Below are 13,823 nucleotides of genomic sequence, written 5' to 3' on the forward strand. Positions count from 1 at the left end.
GCCCGCTCTTACAGTCCCAAATTTTTTGTAGTCAGATTAGCACCTAAGAGTAGTTCGATTCAGACCATGGATCCTTTTTGTATACGTCTTTGGCTTGGGCAGATTGAAAGATTCTTGTGCTCTTTCTGCTGATAGTGTCAACTTTATTTACCCAATTCTGATCCTGTTTAATATTTGCCTTGCACTACTTAAGTGACTATGTAGAGATAAAACAGATTGTATTCTGATAGCTTATTACATGCCCCTTGTGTAGGACAGAATTGTAGCAAGTGGTTAATACCCTTCTCTGGGACTAAGGAGAACATGAGTTTGGTTTTCTCCCTTACCACAGACTCTTGATTATAAGCTTGAGCCAAGCTCCTGCCACAAGTAAGGGTTTGTTGATTTGGGTCTAAACTCTTGACACTGTTAAATCAGAAATAATATGCAGTGTTTTAAAGATCAAGGTAGAAGAGCTCGAATTAGTTGGCCTGAGTGAGCATGTCTTGAGTAACTTACAAATCATTTATACATACTTTAAGTGATTAAATCACAAATCTGACCTCGCTGCTATACATTTATAAACTTCTGTGTTTGCTTGGTTTTGCTTAAGTTGAAATGTTGATGTTAAGTCATGAAAGTATCAGTAAATTCAGACTCCACTTGATGCTTCAGAGGCATCATATTTTGGTGGTGTCCTTATGTGTTCTGCGACAAGGTAGAAAAGCCAATTACTGAAATTAATCATTGTCTTCTCTTGTGATGTTCTCAACATGAGTGACAGATGCTGCATTAAGCATATTGGATTCAAGCAAAACATACTTGTGTACCCAATGTATTTTGCAGGAGACTTAATCATTAGTGACAGATGGCTCTTGCCTAAGAATGGCTGCTTTTAATTTGAGTTGGTAGAAAAGACAAAAAAGATTGAATTCAAGTAGTCATTGTAATGAGAGATGACTCCATCCTGAAAGTTAATATGTGAAAATGATAAATGAAGAAGGTATTAATATTACAGAGAGGCTATTACATTAATGGGAGTTGTGCTCAACCCCGTGGAGATAATGTATGGGCTTCCAGCTGATGCTTTGAAGTTAAGTAGCCAGGTAATACCTTGAAGATCAGGGAAGCCACATAAAAGCATTCAGTATAAAGCAGAAATGTTTTGATTTGTCAGAAAGTTTTAGCAGGATATAGAGCCAGGTTGTACCTGACTTGCAGGTGAGTCCCCTGCAGTCAGTATAAAGCTCTGATGTTGGGGTTTTGGGGTTTTTTTGGGAGGGAGGGGGGTAATTTTTTTTGTCAGCCTGTGAAGGAAAACCTGTAGAGCAGAGAGGCTGGTGATCAAGGAGAAAGAATATGATGAAAATGTTAAACTTGTATTGGACAATTCTATGAAGTTAGAAAGTTCCTGAAGTAGAAGGACTTTGAGCCTTGTAATGATGAGCTTTCAGATGAGATGTGTCTCATCTAGGAAGTTAGCTTAAAGCTGGAACTGGCACCACCCCCCACCCCCCCCAGCTAGAAACCAATAAATGTGAAGGTGGTATGGGAAGGTTGGCATCTGTAAATGAAGAGGAGGGAAAAAAGCTATTGTTCATATGGTGTTGGCACTTGGTATCCCCACAGGGGCTTCATGGTGGTTTAAAAAAAACCCAAAACACTCAAAAAGACTAATGGATTGGTGTAGGAGAGTAAAAATTGACACGTGATTTTTTTAAGGTTTATGGAGGTGGGAAGAATTGTGCCAGTAGTTGGATCTAAAATTGTATCTATACCACTGCATTCACAACAGATAACCAGAAATCTGCATTTTAACATGCTCAAGCTTTTTAAGAGATTGCTTTTGGTAGAATATTATTTTTGAATCTTCTGCAGAAGACTTAGTAATGATGACCAGGCTTTTAAGTAGATAGATGAATGACACAAATATTCCTGTTGTGCAAACCTGTCAGTATCTTCTGGCTTAAATAAGATATTTATAAACCATCCCAATGACCCTTTAGTATTTAGAAGAGGAAGTCCTCCTGCAGATCTGGGGAAATACTCTTTCCTGGAGTGGTAAATTTGAACCTTTGCCATCTTGAATGTGAGCGTGGCGACAGCCTTACAGTTACTGTACTTCCTCTTTTAATAAAAGTGTGCCTGTCCAGCGAGTCAGATATTAAAAGTATGAAATCCTGGCACAACAGTCCTAAATAATACAAATTGCTAAGAATATTTGGGCAGTTGGAGCAGCAAGACTGTTTCACTTATTGTTGTCCAGGGGACTAGAAACAAAGCTCAACCTCAGCTGTCTGGCAGCCAGCGCTCCAGGGTGCAACTCTTCCAGCTTGCTTCTGGAAACAGTAGTGTGCAGCTGAAAATGGCGGTTCTGTAGCTTGCATTCATTAATAATTTCCTATCGACTGAGCTATTAGGCCTGTAGTAATATTCACAGGACATACCTCCTCCTCTTTGGAGGTTTGCACTGTGGGGTTGTGGAATACGCAAGCTGACTGCTCTCCGGTCGTGCCGTTCTCGCTGGCGCCCGTTCGTTAACGTGGGACCTGCTTGGCCTCCTGTTACAGCGTGCTCTAGCTTCCCTTGTCTTTTAGGCAGATTTAAATTGCTTTCCACGGCCACGTGAGGTTCAGCTCTGCTGTTTTCCCCTCTGCTGTTGTAATATGTTAGCATTGGCAACGTGCTGTAATGCAGTGCTGAGGTAGCGCTTACCGACTCCGTTGCACCCACTGTACATCTGGATAACTGCACTTCGGGCCATCTAGTCGCGTGGCATGTTGCCAAGTCAGTCTGGTTAGGCTTGTCAAGGATACTAATGCCAAGCAGCAAGGAATTTGGGATAATGAATCCAGTCTGCGTAACACCAGATGCAGTGTGTGGCCTTTATTGCAAATTTATTCTGTTTTCATTTGCTTAACCTTTATGTTGCCATTTCTGCTCATGCCAAAACAACAGTCTCTGAACATGGAAAACCTCAAAATTCAATCCGTTGGAAACTGCCACTCAGATGAGTTGTGATACAGTAAGCATGTCAGGAAAAAGAAGCAAAACACTTGGATAATCAGCATCTACTGGGAATATCAGGTCTTTAGATGACTGAATCATGAAATGCCAGGAAATCACCACAGCCGGATTAGAGTGTGATATTAGTTACGTTGTTGGCACTTGGCCCAGCAATCTGTTCAGACTCGCTACCCGAAAAGCCCCCTAAGAAACTCTGTACTATGACAGATGTCGATTTTTAATACTTTACTTTCTTCTATCCCTTCGACAGCTTTTGTCTGCATTTTTAAAATAAGCTGGCCTTGCTGAAGAAATAGTTTGATCCTCAGTCAGGAATCGGCTAGAGGTGCCAAGAAGCAGGAATCCAGCGGCAGGAAAGTGGACAAGGAGGCAGTACTTGGACTGCGTAGGGAAGGGTTTTGCTGTACTGTTTGGTGTGCCCTCTCATAAGGGCTGTGCTTTCTTCAGGGCTTACATTTTACTTGCTTAGCTCTGGCCCAAGCCATGGCTAGAGAATGGATCAAAGGGAAGCAATGTTTTGCGCAGACTTTAGCACCACTTAAAATTTTGGGAAACATCCGAACATGAGGGAAAACATAGGCTGTTGGTTTTCAAGTTCCTTCAGTTCCTCTTCACCTAGCATTAGCTGGTGTGTATGCAGTTATAACGGTGTTTTTGCATTGATTCATTGTTTCCAGACATAGTTTCAAGAGTTTACGAGGGATTGGAAATGAAAATGGCTTTGGGGTTTCCCTGGTTCCTGCCAGCCGGGAGGCAGAGGGGAGCGCTCCTCCAGGGGAGATGCTGCCTGCCATCAGCTCTGGGCACTTGTGCCTCCACAGCAGCCTAGAAGCCTGAGAAAGAGATACAAGAGGAAGTGTTTGCTGCTTTAACACCTTAGATACGTTTTTAAGTCAATGAAGTATCTTTTTTGCTTTAGGGAAGCTTTTTTTTTGACCCGTTAAAAGCCTGTGGTTTATTCTATGTTGAATGCAGCTGAACTGAAACTCGTATAAAGAATCAGATCATGTGCATACTTGAGCAAAGGTCAATAATTTGACATATTTGCCATAATGTTTAATAAACGGACATTATGTGTTTCTTTCTGGACCTACACCTTTCCTTACTGCACAAATCAGCAGAGGTTTATTTTCAGTACGCTAACTTGTCTGGTTTTTCATGACTTACAAATTGACTCACATACAGCAAAAATATGCTTTGGGTCCAGGGGAGGAGGAAGGAATGTATGTCTTCTGTAGCACATGAAGGCAAACACTAATTTCATGTAAAATGATGAAAGGCAAAGGAAAGCTATACTTTCCTGCAACTTTATTGTGACTGTCTGGGTGACGTTTGAAAAACAACTTTAAAAAGTCTTGCAACTGTTTTCTAATTGATTTATCTGTTGAATACAGTTTAACTCTTCTCTCTTTCTCCTTTCATCAGAAAAATGAGTGGTGGGTTGGCACCGAGCAAGAGCACAGTGTACGTGTCCAATTTACCCTTTGCTTTGACAAACAATGATCTGTACAGGGTAAGTTTTTAAGAGCTGCATTGTTCAGATTAAACTTGTTGATGAGCATTTTGAGTGTAAATAAAATACTGATATATACCTTCTACTTAGAAAAGTTTGTCTTGATGAATTTATTACCAATGAAATGCAATTGTCTATTGTTAAATCTTTTTGTTTTGTTTTATATTTCAGATATTTTCAAAGTATGGGAAAGTTGTCAAGTAAGTGACCTGATATGGCCTGCTATTTTTGTAGCTTTCATTTTAAATATTTAATGTCTTTGCTTCACTTAAATCTTGTGCTTTTCATAATTTCAGTATGAATGTGGAACTATATTGAAGTCCTGTTCATTTTTAATAAAGTATAAATTTAATTTAACAGCTAGAAGTTCTTGCAGTTACACGCATAATGTAAGAATATTTGTGTTGGGGACAGGTTTTGCTAACCACTTCTTAAGAGCAAGTAGAATGTTGTTGTATACCAGTGACCTTTTCTCTGAAATAGTTGAACCAATATTCTTCTAGTAAGTGTTGTTCCCCTTCCCCAAACACCGCCTGGGATGCAAGTGGGTAAGTGTAAAAGTGGGAGCTTCTAATTGTGTGAGCTGGATATCACAGCTGCCACAAACATTTCCCACAATTGCAATGTACAATTCCTCTCTTTGTGGTTCTAGAGGGACTTGTTATTGTGACTGTTTAGTATTATATTTAAGATTAGATGTAAAGCTGCATAGTAACGGCTTTTAATAGGCAGGGTATTCATGAACAACACTTGTGAATACCTGCCTCTGGGTTCAAATGATAGAAATAAATGCCACAGTAAGGAACTTGCTGTTTTATTTTGTTTCTTTATTTTTTTAACTGATCAAAATAACGAGACTCAAGACTTCAGTTTTTAACTCTAGACCAGCAAGTGTGTACTCTTAAATTCTAGTAGCTGCTATAATAATCTGTGAGATACAGAGCTAAATTCAAAGTTTTTGAAGTCTTGGGAGTGTGTTTGAGGTGACAAATAGCAGGAAAAGCCAAACTACAACTTTATAAAAATGTATTTTTTAAATGGACTGAGAGGAAAACCCTTTTGTAGGGCTCTGGCAGACATGCAGTGACCAGTACAACTGGGCACCTCCAGTTTCTGTTGTTTCCAGGGTGGGGTGCCTGACCTGTTTTAGTTGACTGGTGAACTACCGATTTAGAAAAATCCTGAGTAAAGCTTGTACTAATGCTGCTGTTTATCCATTGAGGGGCCTGTTCTCCATAAATTTGATCCTTCCGACTTCTCTGCTATTGTGTGGTAATATACCTGTGCTCTGTGTGTTTGCGGGTAGGGGTCTCCTACTGTCTTGGCTTTTGAACTTGTTTGACAGGAGGATGAGAATTGTATGAAATATTTGCTGTATGAGGCATTGCTTATTTTAAAAGTGTCATAGCAGCATTCTCTTTTTTTTTTCCCCTCTTTTAATCGTTTCTAGCATTTTATTTGCTTTTTTTTTCACTATCATAGACAACAGAAATGGTATTTTCAGATGCCTATGCAGAAGAAATCCTGTGCTGCATCCTGTGTGAAAATAGCCAATTTAGAACTTGCAATTCTATCTGTGCAGTTACTGTTTTCACCTACGTATTGTTTTGCAAAAAATTCACTTGCTGATACCTAATTTTTCCTGATGTTTTGTCTAATCGCTGCCAGAAATTAAACTAAACGCAAAGAGTCACAGAATACCACGTGTAAAATACTACCATGATTTTATTGTTTTTACCTAGCAAAATGTTTCCTGTTCACAGCTTTGCAAGCTGACCTGACTATAAACAGTGCAGATACTGTGGGATTCTACTGGTATTCCCATTTCACTGTGAAACTGAGGCTAACAAGGATCAATTTTCCTATTTGTAACTAGTCATGAATTCCTAAGAAAAATATTTTCAAATATTAGCTTGATTTCTGCAGAGTCTTTGTTCAGGGATTTTAAAACACTTTGCGGAAAGCTTTGCGATGCCATCTAGGTCAGCTTTAATTAAATAAGCTTTAACAGACTTTTTTCTGAAGTGTGTCTTGACTCAGCAAAATCATGCTGACTTTTCTTCTGTGCTGCATTTCTCACCCCAGCATATCCCGACTATTATGATTTTGGCTCAGTTTGTTCAGTGAGAAATCAGACTTTCTAGGGCTCCAAGAAGTTGCAGACTTTTTAAAGATTTGTCACACTTGTTTCTTTCTGTGCTTGTGTTATTAACTGGTACATTCAATATCACAATTAGAAACCTGACATTCATATTAGAGTTCCATTGGAACTCTTGGAAGAGTAACTTGGCAAAAGATTTAACAGAATTATTCTAAAGTCAATTTTATTGACATTTCAACTCAGTGCATTCAATTGGACGCATCCTTGTCCAAGAACCTTTAGTAGAAAAACTATTCTAAGCTTTATCTTTCTGTGCATGTATTTGGGAGGAAATTGAGCTTTATTTACTGAGCTTTTATTTTATACATTTTTTTATTATGTAGGTCATCAGTTACTTATACAGTTTCTCTGGTAGGCCTTCTGCTTCGAAGTGGGGTTTGTTTGTTTTAAAGCTGTCCTATTACTTGCAATTTTGGCTTGCCTTATGGCTAAACCTTATTCTGCCCATGGTGGACACAGGGAGGAGCTTATTCCCTACTTTTTAACATGTACTTTTATTTTTATGTAGATGCAGACTGGCATCCTGTTTCCCACTGGTTTTATTTGAGGGCTAAGTACAATTAATGTTAAGATTGAAAGGACTGAGGTTGTGCAGGTTCTCTCACCACCACCTGCACCTCTTGTCATTTGTTTTCTTTGTGTGTTGTTTTCACTGGGTCTAGATTTTTCCTGAGTTTCTCAATGTGGTACTGGAGCTGTTGGTACCAATGTTAGACTGAAGATTTAACTTTAAATGTAAAATAACACATGCATCCATGACCTGCTTGGATTCCAAATGGAGATATTTGTAGAACAATACTGCATATACTTACTGTTTCCTATCATGAACCTGTTTAGCTGGTTAGTCCTACACAAACATAGATTTCTCAGTTTGGATGCAGTTCAATATATTGTGTTTTTCAACAATTATAGCAATGGTAAGATTACTCCTGAATTTTAATTTCACCTCTGGTATGTGTAGTTCCCTCCAGTTAGTTTGTCTGCAAATCTAAAGAGGGTGGTCTCTGTTCTTCAAGTCATCCAAGGGAATAAAGGATGATACTGGACCCAGAAAGACAAAGACCCCACATACTTACTTTTTTTTTTTTTAAATCATCTCTGCTCTACCTGTAAGCACGTGGCCAGGTTAGCTGTTCCTTTGAATTTCTGTTTAGTGAGCCTTCCTGTTGTTGAATATACTTTTTCCTTTTTGCTATATAACAAAGCTAACATCCCACTGAGACCTTTAAGGAAAAAATGTCTCTGAAGTAATTTCAGTGTATCAATCATGTGGTTATATGTTTTCAGAGTTACTATTATGAAAGACAAAGACACCAGAAAGAGCAAAGGAGTTGCCTTTATTTTGTTTTTGGATAAAGAATCTGCACAAAACTGTTCTCGGGCACTTAATAACAAGCAGGTAAATTGTGGGAAGTTGTTATGGCAGGAGGGTTGGGTTTACAGTCCCAAAATATTTACCTTGTTTTTGCAATTTGCTGTAGTTGTTTGGAAGAGTAATAAAAGCAAGTATTGCCATTGATAATGGAAGAGCAGCAGAATTCATTCGCAGGCGTAACTACTTTGACAAGTCTAAGTGTTACGAATGTGGGGTGAGTAAAACCAAAAATGAACTAATATATTCCGTCTTTTGACTCTGTCGTTTAACCCCAGCAGGCAACGAAGCACCGCACAGCTGCTTGCTCACTCCCTCCCCTCCTCGCAGAGGGGAAGAGAATTGAGAGGGTAAAAGTGAGAAAACTCATGGGCTGAGATAAGAACAGTTTAATAATTGAAATAAAATAAAGTAGTAGTAGTAGTAATAATAATAATAGTAAAAAAATGGAATGAAAAGGAAAATAAGAGAGAGAAATAAAACCCAGGAAAGACAAGTGATGCAAATGAAAACAAGTTCTCACCACCAACCAACCGATGCCCACCCTGTCCCCAGGCAGCGGCCCCCTGCCAAACTTGCCCTCAGTTTTATTGGTGAGCCTGACGTCATACGGTACGGGATATCCCTTGGGTCATCGGGGTCAGCTGTCCCGGCTGTGTCCCCTCCCAACTCCTTGTGCCCCCCCGCCTCCTCGCTGGTGGGGTGGGATGAGGAGCAGAGAAGGGCTTGACGCTGGGTAAGCCCTGCTGAGCAATAAGGAAAACATCCCTGAGTTATCAACACTGTTTACAGCACAAATCCAAAACATAGCCCTGTACCCACTACTGTGAAGAAAATTAACTCTCCCCCAGCCAAACCAGCACAGGCTCTTAGCTTGTTTCTTCACTTTGTCTATTGCTAATCCTGCCCATGCTCTTAAATTACTCTTTGTCTGTTGATACTATCAACTTGCATAGCAGCTGTACCATTTTCAAGAATGGTAGTATCTCTTTTGTCTTTTGTTTAGGATTTTGGGGGTGGGGGAAAATATGTACATATAATTGCTGCTTAACATGCTGATGAGCAGACAGATCTGAGTATCAGTATAATGCTGTTTGAGAAGGAAGACCCCCTAATCTTTGCTTCAAAATACCTGCTTTTGTTATATCTTTGGAAGTTCGTTATATAGTTGGCAGTAAAATAAATATTGGAAACAACTCTTATTATACAGAAGTGTGTTTTAAGGAAAAGTGAGGAATTGCCTAAAACTTAACATAGTAACACAGGAGATTGAGATTTGGATAGTATTTAATGTCAAATACAAACTTGATTTATATTCATAACACTTTCTAGAGCAAAAATGTTGACTCACTCCTGTTTCTTAAACTGTTAATACTGAGGTTTATATCTCGTCTTGAACATAACCTGTGCTGTAGTGTATTCAGCTATTGCAGCAGCCAGAGAAAATCTACTTTGCTTTGTTCTCAATTTGCAGTTAAACATGCATATCACCACCAATCTCTTCGTTTCCATGGCAAGCTTATAGAAAAGAGTTTGTCTTCTGTGTGCTAATTCAGCATTCCATTTATCTTACTAATTGCTTCCATTTTTTTTCCCCCTGAACTGTCTTACATTAGCTTTCCTCATGATATGTTTGAACATATAGTTGTTTGTAATGGTTTCTGTTAAGCAATATTTCTTTTTCTCCAAGGAAGCAGGACACTTAAGTTATGCTTGTCCTAAAAATATGCTAGGAGAGCGGGAGCCACCAAAAAAAAAAGAAAAGAAGAAGAGAAAGAAAATAGTTGAGCCAGAAGAAATGTATGTATATTTATTTACATGTTACTACTTCTTTTAGGAAGCTTTTTCATACTGAACACTTAAAATAAAGATTATATATTTTTCTCTCTTGGCACAATGAAGTGAGGAGGAAGAAGAAAGTGAAGAGGAAGGAGAAGACCCTGCTCTAGATAGCCTCAGCCAAGCCATAGCTTTTCAGGTACAAAACTGAAGCACTGTGTATTTGTTATTATTAAATGCATATCCTCCGTGATTTCGCTGCTTTTCAAAAGCTCTGAGTATACCCAGAGGTCTGTCTGTTCTCTAGCACTCGGGGGCACTCTTGCCTGGCAGTAGTTGGTGACTATAGTTGGTTTCTTCATATTGCAGGCATGTTCAGTTGTCGGTTTCATTTTTGACTTTTTAAGATAAATTGGTTCTGAATGTGACTGAGTGCAAAACTTTTACACGATGTAGTCAAAAAAAAAGATGCAAATATGTACAGTTATTCCCCCCTCCCCGCCCCTGGAAAACTCTACAATTGGAAGTAAAACCTACAAACGTAAACAAGCCAGGAAACATTCCCATTTCTCTTGCCATGCAAAGATTTTTAGCTGGGATAGTGTATTTCCCAGTAAAAATAGGAAGCATCTATTTAAACTTTCAGTTGAATAACCTTTACATCCCTGAAGACATTCATTCCCTGAAAAAGACAACAGATACAAGACTTGTTAGTGGCACAGAGCTGATTCAATAATGTCAGTTTAAAATGTGGTGCATTCTTTGCTTCAGATCTCAGCTGCTCTATAGTTCTGTAAGTTTGCCATAGGCAAAGTTCCTCTCTTGGAAAACAGAGGGTTCTCCATGCGGCCTGTGTTGGTGCAGAACACTTACTGTTTGCGTGTGAGAACGTCTTTCAGAAATGTGTTCTAGTCCGTTTGTTGCACAGTTTATCTGGAAATGGAGATAAACACTTTGAATTGTTTAACTTATTAAATAATTCAATGCATATTGTTATTAATTAGCATATTATTTGTAATGCATCTTAATTTTTCTTAATCCTAGCTAATACTTTTCTTTCTTTCATTGTAGCAAGCCAAAATTGAGGAAGAACAACAAAGATGGACGCAGACTGCAGGGGAATCTTCAATTTCAGATGATTCAAAACGTCCACGAATTAAGAAAAGTGCTTATTTCAGTGATGAGGAAGAACTTAGCGATTGAAATAATACTGTTTTATACGCATATATAATATATATAGTGTACATTTTGTAAAGTGCTATGAAGTTATCTGTAATACAGGTTTGTCTTGATGTTGAAGACGCTTACTGAAAATCACGTTGTAGTTCTACCCTGCCCCCTGAACCTCCCATCTTTTGATATCTCTTTGTCTCAAAGCTTCACCTTTCAAGACAGTTTCTTAAGAAAAATGATGTGTTTCTACACTTAAATCCGGAAAAATGTCTGGGAGAATGCTTCTTGCAGTTAGTATCTAGACCCAAACCCCGGGAGTGAAATGGTTCAGAAGAGAATTTTCCAAGATTTTTTTCGTAAGAGGAGTTCCTCTTAGGATCAGTGTTAGCACCACTGATGCTTTATGTATTGGGCTCTTTGTTGCCTGTTTGGAAGCAGTACTTTAGTAGTATATGAATCTTGCACTAGTTCCTCTGCGTAGGGTTGCATTTCAGCCTTAAGCATTGTACTAGTCTTTTAACTCTTCATGCAGTAATGTAATAAATTACTGTCACATCAACTTGGTCTGTGAAATCATTTTAGACTAAACAATACATCTGTCTGTTTTCCAAAAGGATATGAAGATGTTTATCTTCTGTCTTATGCACAGTTTTAGTAACTTGCTGTACACTTCATAGTATAATATTACCAGTATTCAATATAGGCTTCATAGGAGATGCAAGTTAAAAGTGATGTGGTGATTATTTCAGTCTTGAAACATACTTAATACTTTTTTAAGAGTGATAGTTCTGTTGCTCTTGCATTAAATATGAGAATGGCCATATATTTTTTAAATGGGAGTATGCATATGTTTTAATATGCTCTAATCTGATATTGAAAGTCTCTTGCTGTGATGAGGGCTTATACTGCACTGTTTCTCCTGACTGCAGTTTGGGTGCCTAACATGGTAATTACAGTTATGCACAGAGTTTTAAATGTGCTCGTATCTAACGTGGATCACAGTTCTATGTTCTCAGGCATCTGAACCTGCTGGCAAAATCCAAAAGGCACAAAGTTTCCTATGTGCTTAAAAATCAGCTTTCGTGTATACTTGGAACTGTCATGGTCTCTAAGCAAAGTGTGTTGGTGTCTATTTTGTACCTAAAGCTGTTCAGATCTTGTAAGCAGGATCTCCATCCTTAAATCTGCGTAGGGTTCTAGTCATAGACTCCTAAAAAGCCTCATAGAGACATTAGGAGAACAGTACAAAGCCTTGCAGCAGCCATCACCCCCAAAACCACGGACCCATGGTGACGGCAGTAACCCTTTTGTGTTGGCCACTTTGTGTAGTCAAACTTTTCATTTTGAGGAGGCACAACATAAAACACTTTCACAGTTGGATGAAGAGACCAGCTGGCCTGTGTTTCTATTTCCAGCTCTTCCTGTTGCTCATCAGGATTTGGTTTTCTTCCAAATATAGAAAGTGTAAATCCAAGTATGTCATTACATATTCTTAATTAATACCAATTTACATTCAAATACATAACTGGGTGCAAAGCAGACACACACACACGCAGACACACACACACACACACACAAACACACACACACACACACACCCCTAAGCTAATATAAAGCAGTCGCATTTAGAAGGTCATTCTGGGGTCTTCTGTTGCTACTTTCACAAGAAGTTGGAAACAAGAATGAGGTAATAAAGTAAAAGATTTTTCTGTACAAACTACTCAAGCCACAGAATGGGGAGAAATATTGGGCTTTATACATAGGAAGGTCTTGGACTTAGTAATCCAGAGAATGTTTTTCAGACTTACCTTGTGACTTTCTGCTGAAAGCACTATATGTTAAATCTGAAGCTTCCTTTATTGAATTTCAGAAAGATCTCTTGATACTGAATAGCCAAGTGCTAACTTAAGTGTTAATAAATGCAAATCACTGTACATCATGTGTGTAAGAATGAAGACTGAGGAGTTCTAAACTCTGCAAAGGAAGAAAATCTTGCTGCCAGCATGCTTCTCTGCGAATGCTAGGTTAGGGTTCAGTGGCAGTAAAAAATAAAAAAAAAAAAAGAAAAAGAGAGCAAACAAACAAAAATATTAAGCCACTACTTAAAATTGGGGTTTGTCGTCTTCTCCAATACCATGTTTAATGCTGGTTTTAAAAAAAGACAGAAAACTGAAATGTAACAGAGGGCTGGGTTGACGTTGTCCATGGCTTTGATTTGGGAATATTTGATAGCTTATAAGACTTAAGATTTCAATGAAGTGATCAGGCAGCAAGTGTCAAACTTTTATTTCATTATACTGTTTAATGTCGCAGTGGAACTCGCGGCTATGAGACTTCTTTCAGGGTCGTAGGGTCAAAAGGATTAGACTTATATGTGGAATGTGGTATTTAAAAATGTTAGTTTAAATATAGTCTCCACTCCAAAATACCCTAAACTACTGACTACCTCTAACTGTAAACTATACAGAGATATTAACAGCCTAGGAATGTTTTGTTCTTGCACACTTTCTCGTATTTGCTACTGGTGCCATGCCAAGAAGAATAAACCCCGAACTGACCTTTGTGCTGACCTGATGCAGTACTTTGTCAAGAGTTCCGGCAGCTGAAGCGTGTTGGTACATCTTTGTCCTCTGCTGCTTCTGCTCCCCTGCTTTCCCCCTAGGATTGGCTTTTGCCAGTGGGATGCAGTAGCTCGATCCAGACCATTACAACTGACCCAGTGGTGTTCCTCCTGCTCTTTAGATCCAAGCATGAAGGCGCTTGAGGCAGGCGACATTGGAAAAGAAACAGATAAAAATGAGCCTGTTTCTGGGCAGAAT

The 13,823-nt window shown here is 38.8% G+C and overlaps 1 protein-coding gene across 1 annotated transcript; it reads left to right on the forward strand.

The window, feature by feature from the left end:
- The first annotated feature begins 4,434 nt into the window (after window positions 1-4,434).
- ZCRB1 (zinc finger CCHC-type and RNA binding motif 1) lies at window positions 4,435-11,034 on the forward strand. The gene is made up of 7 exons (XM_009702609.1): window positions 4,435-4,519; window positions 4,691-4,719; window positions 7,968-8,079; window positions 8,162-8,269; window positions 9,743-9,852; window positions 9,955-10,030; window positions 10,903-11,034. The coding sequence occupies exons 1-7, from the start codon at window positions 4,436-4,438 to the stop codon at window positions 11,032-11,034; spliced, it is 651 nt and encodes a 216-aa protein (XP_009700911.1). The 5' UTR covers window position 4,435.
- Window positions 11,035-13,823: the final 2,789 nt, after the last annotated feature.

Source organism: Cariama cristata, unplaced genomic scaffold (assembly GCF_000690535.1).
Source record: "Cariama cristata isolate BGI_N322 unplaced genomic scaffold, ASM69053v1 scaffold26766, whole genome shotgun sequence".
NCBI lineage: Eukaryota > Metazoa > Chordata > Aves > Cariamiformes > Cariamidae > Cariama > Cariama cristata.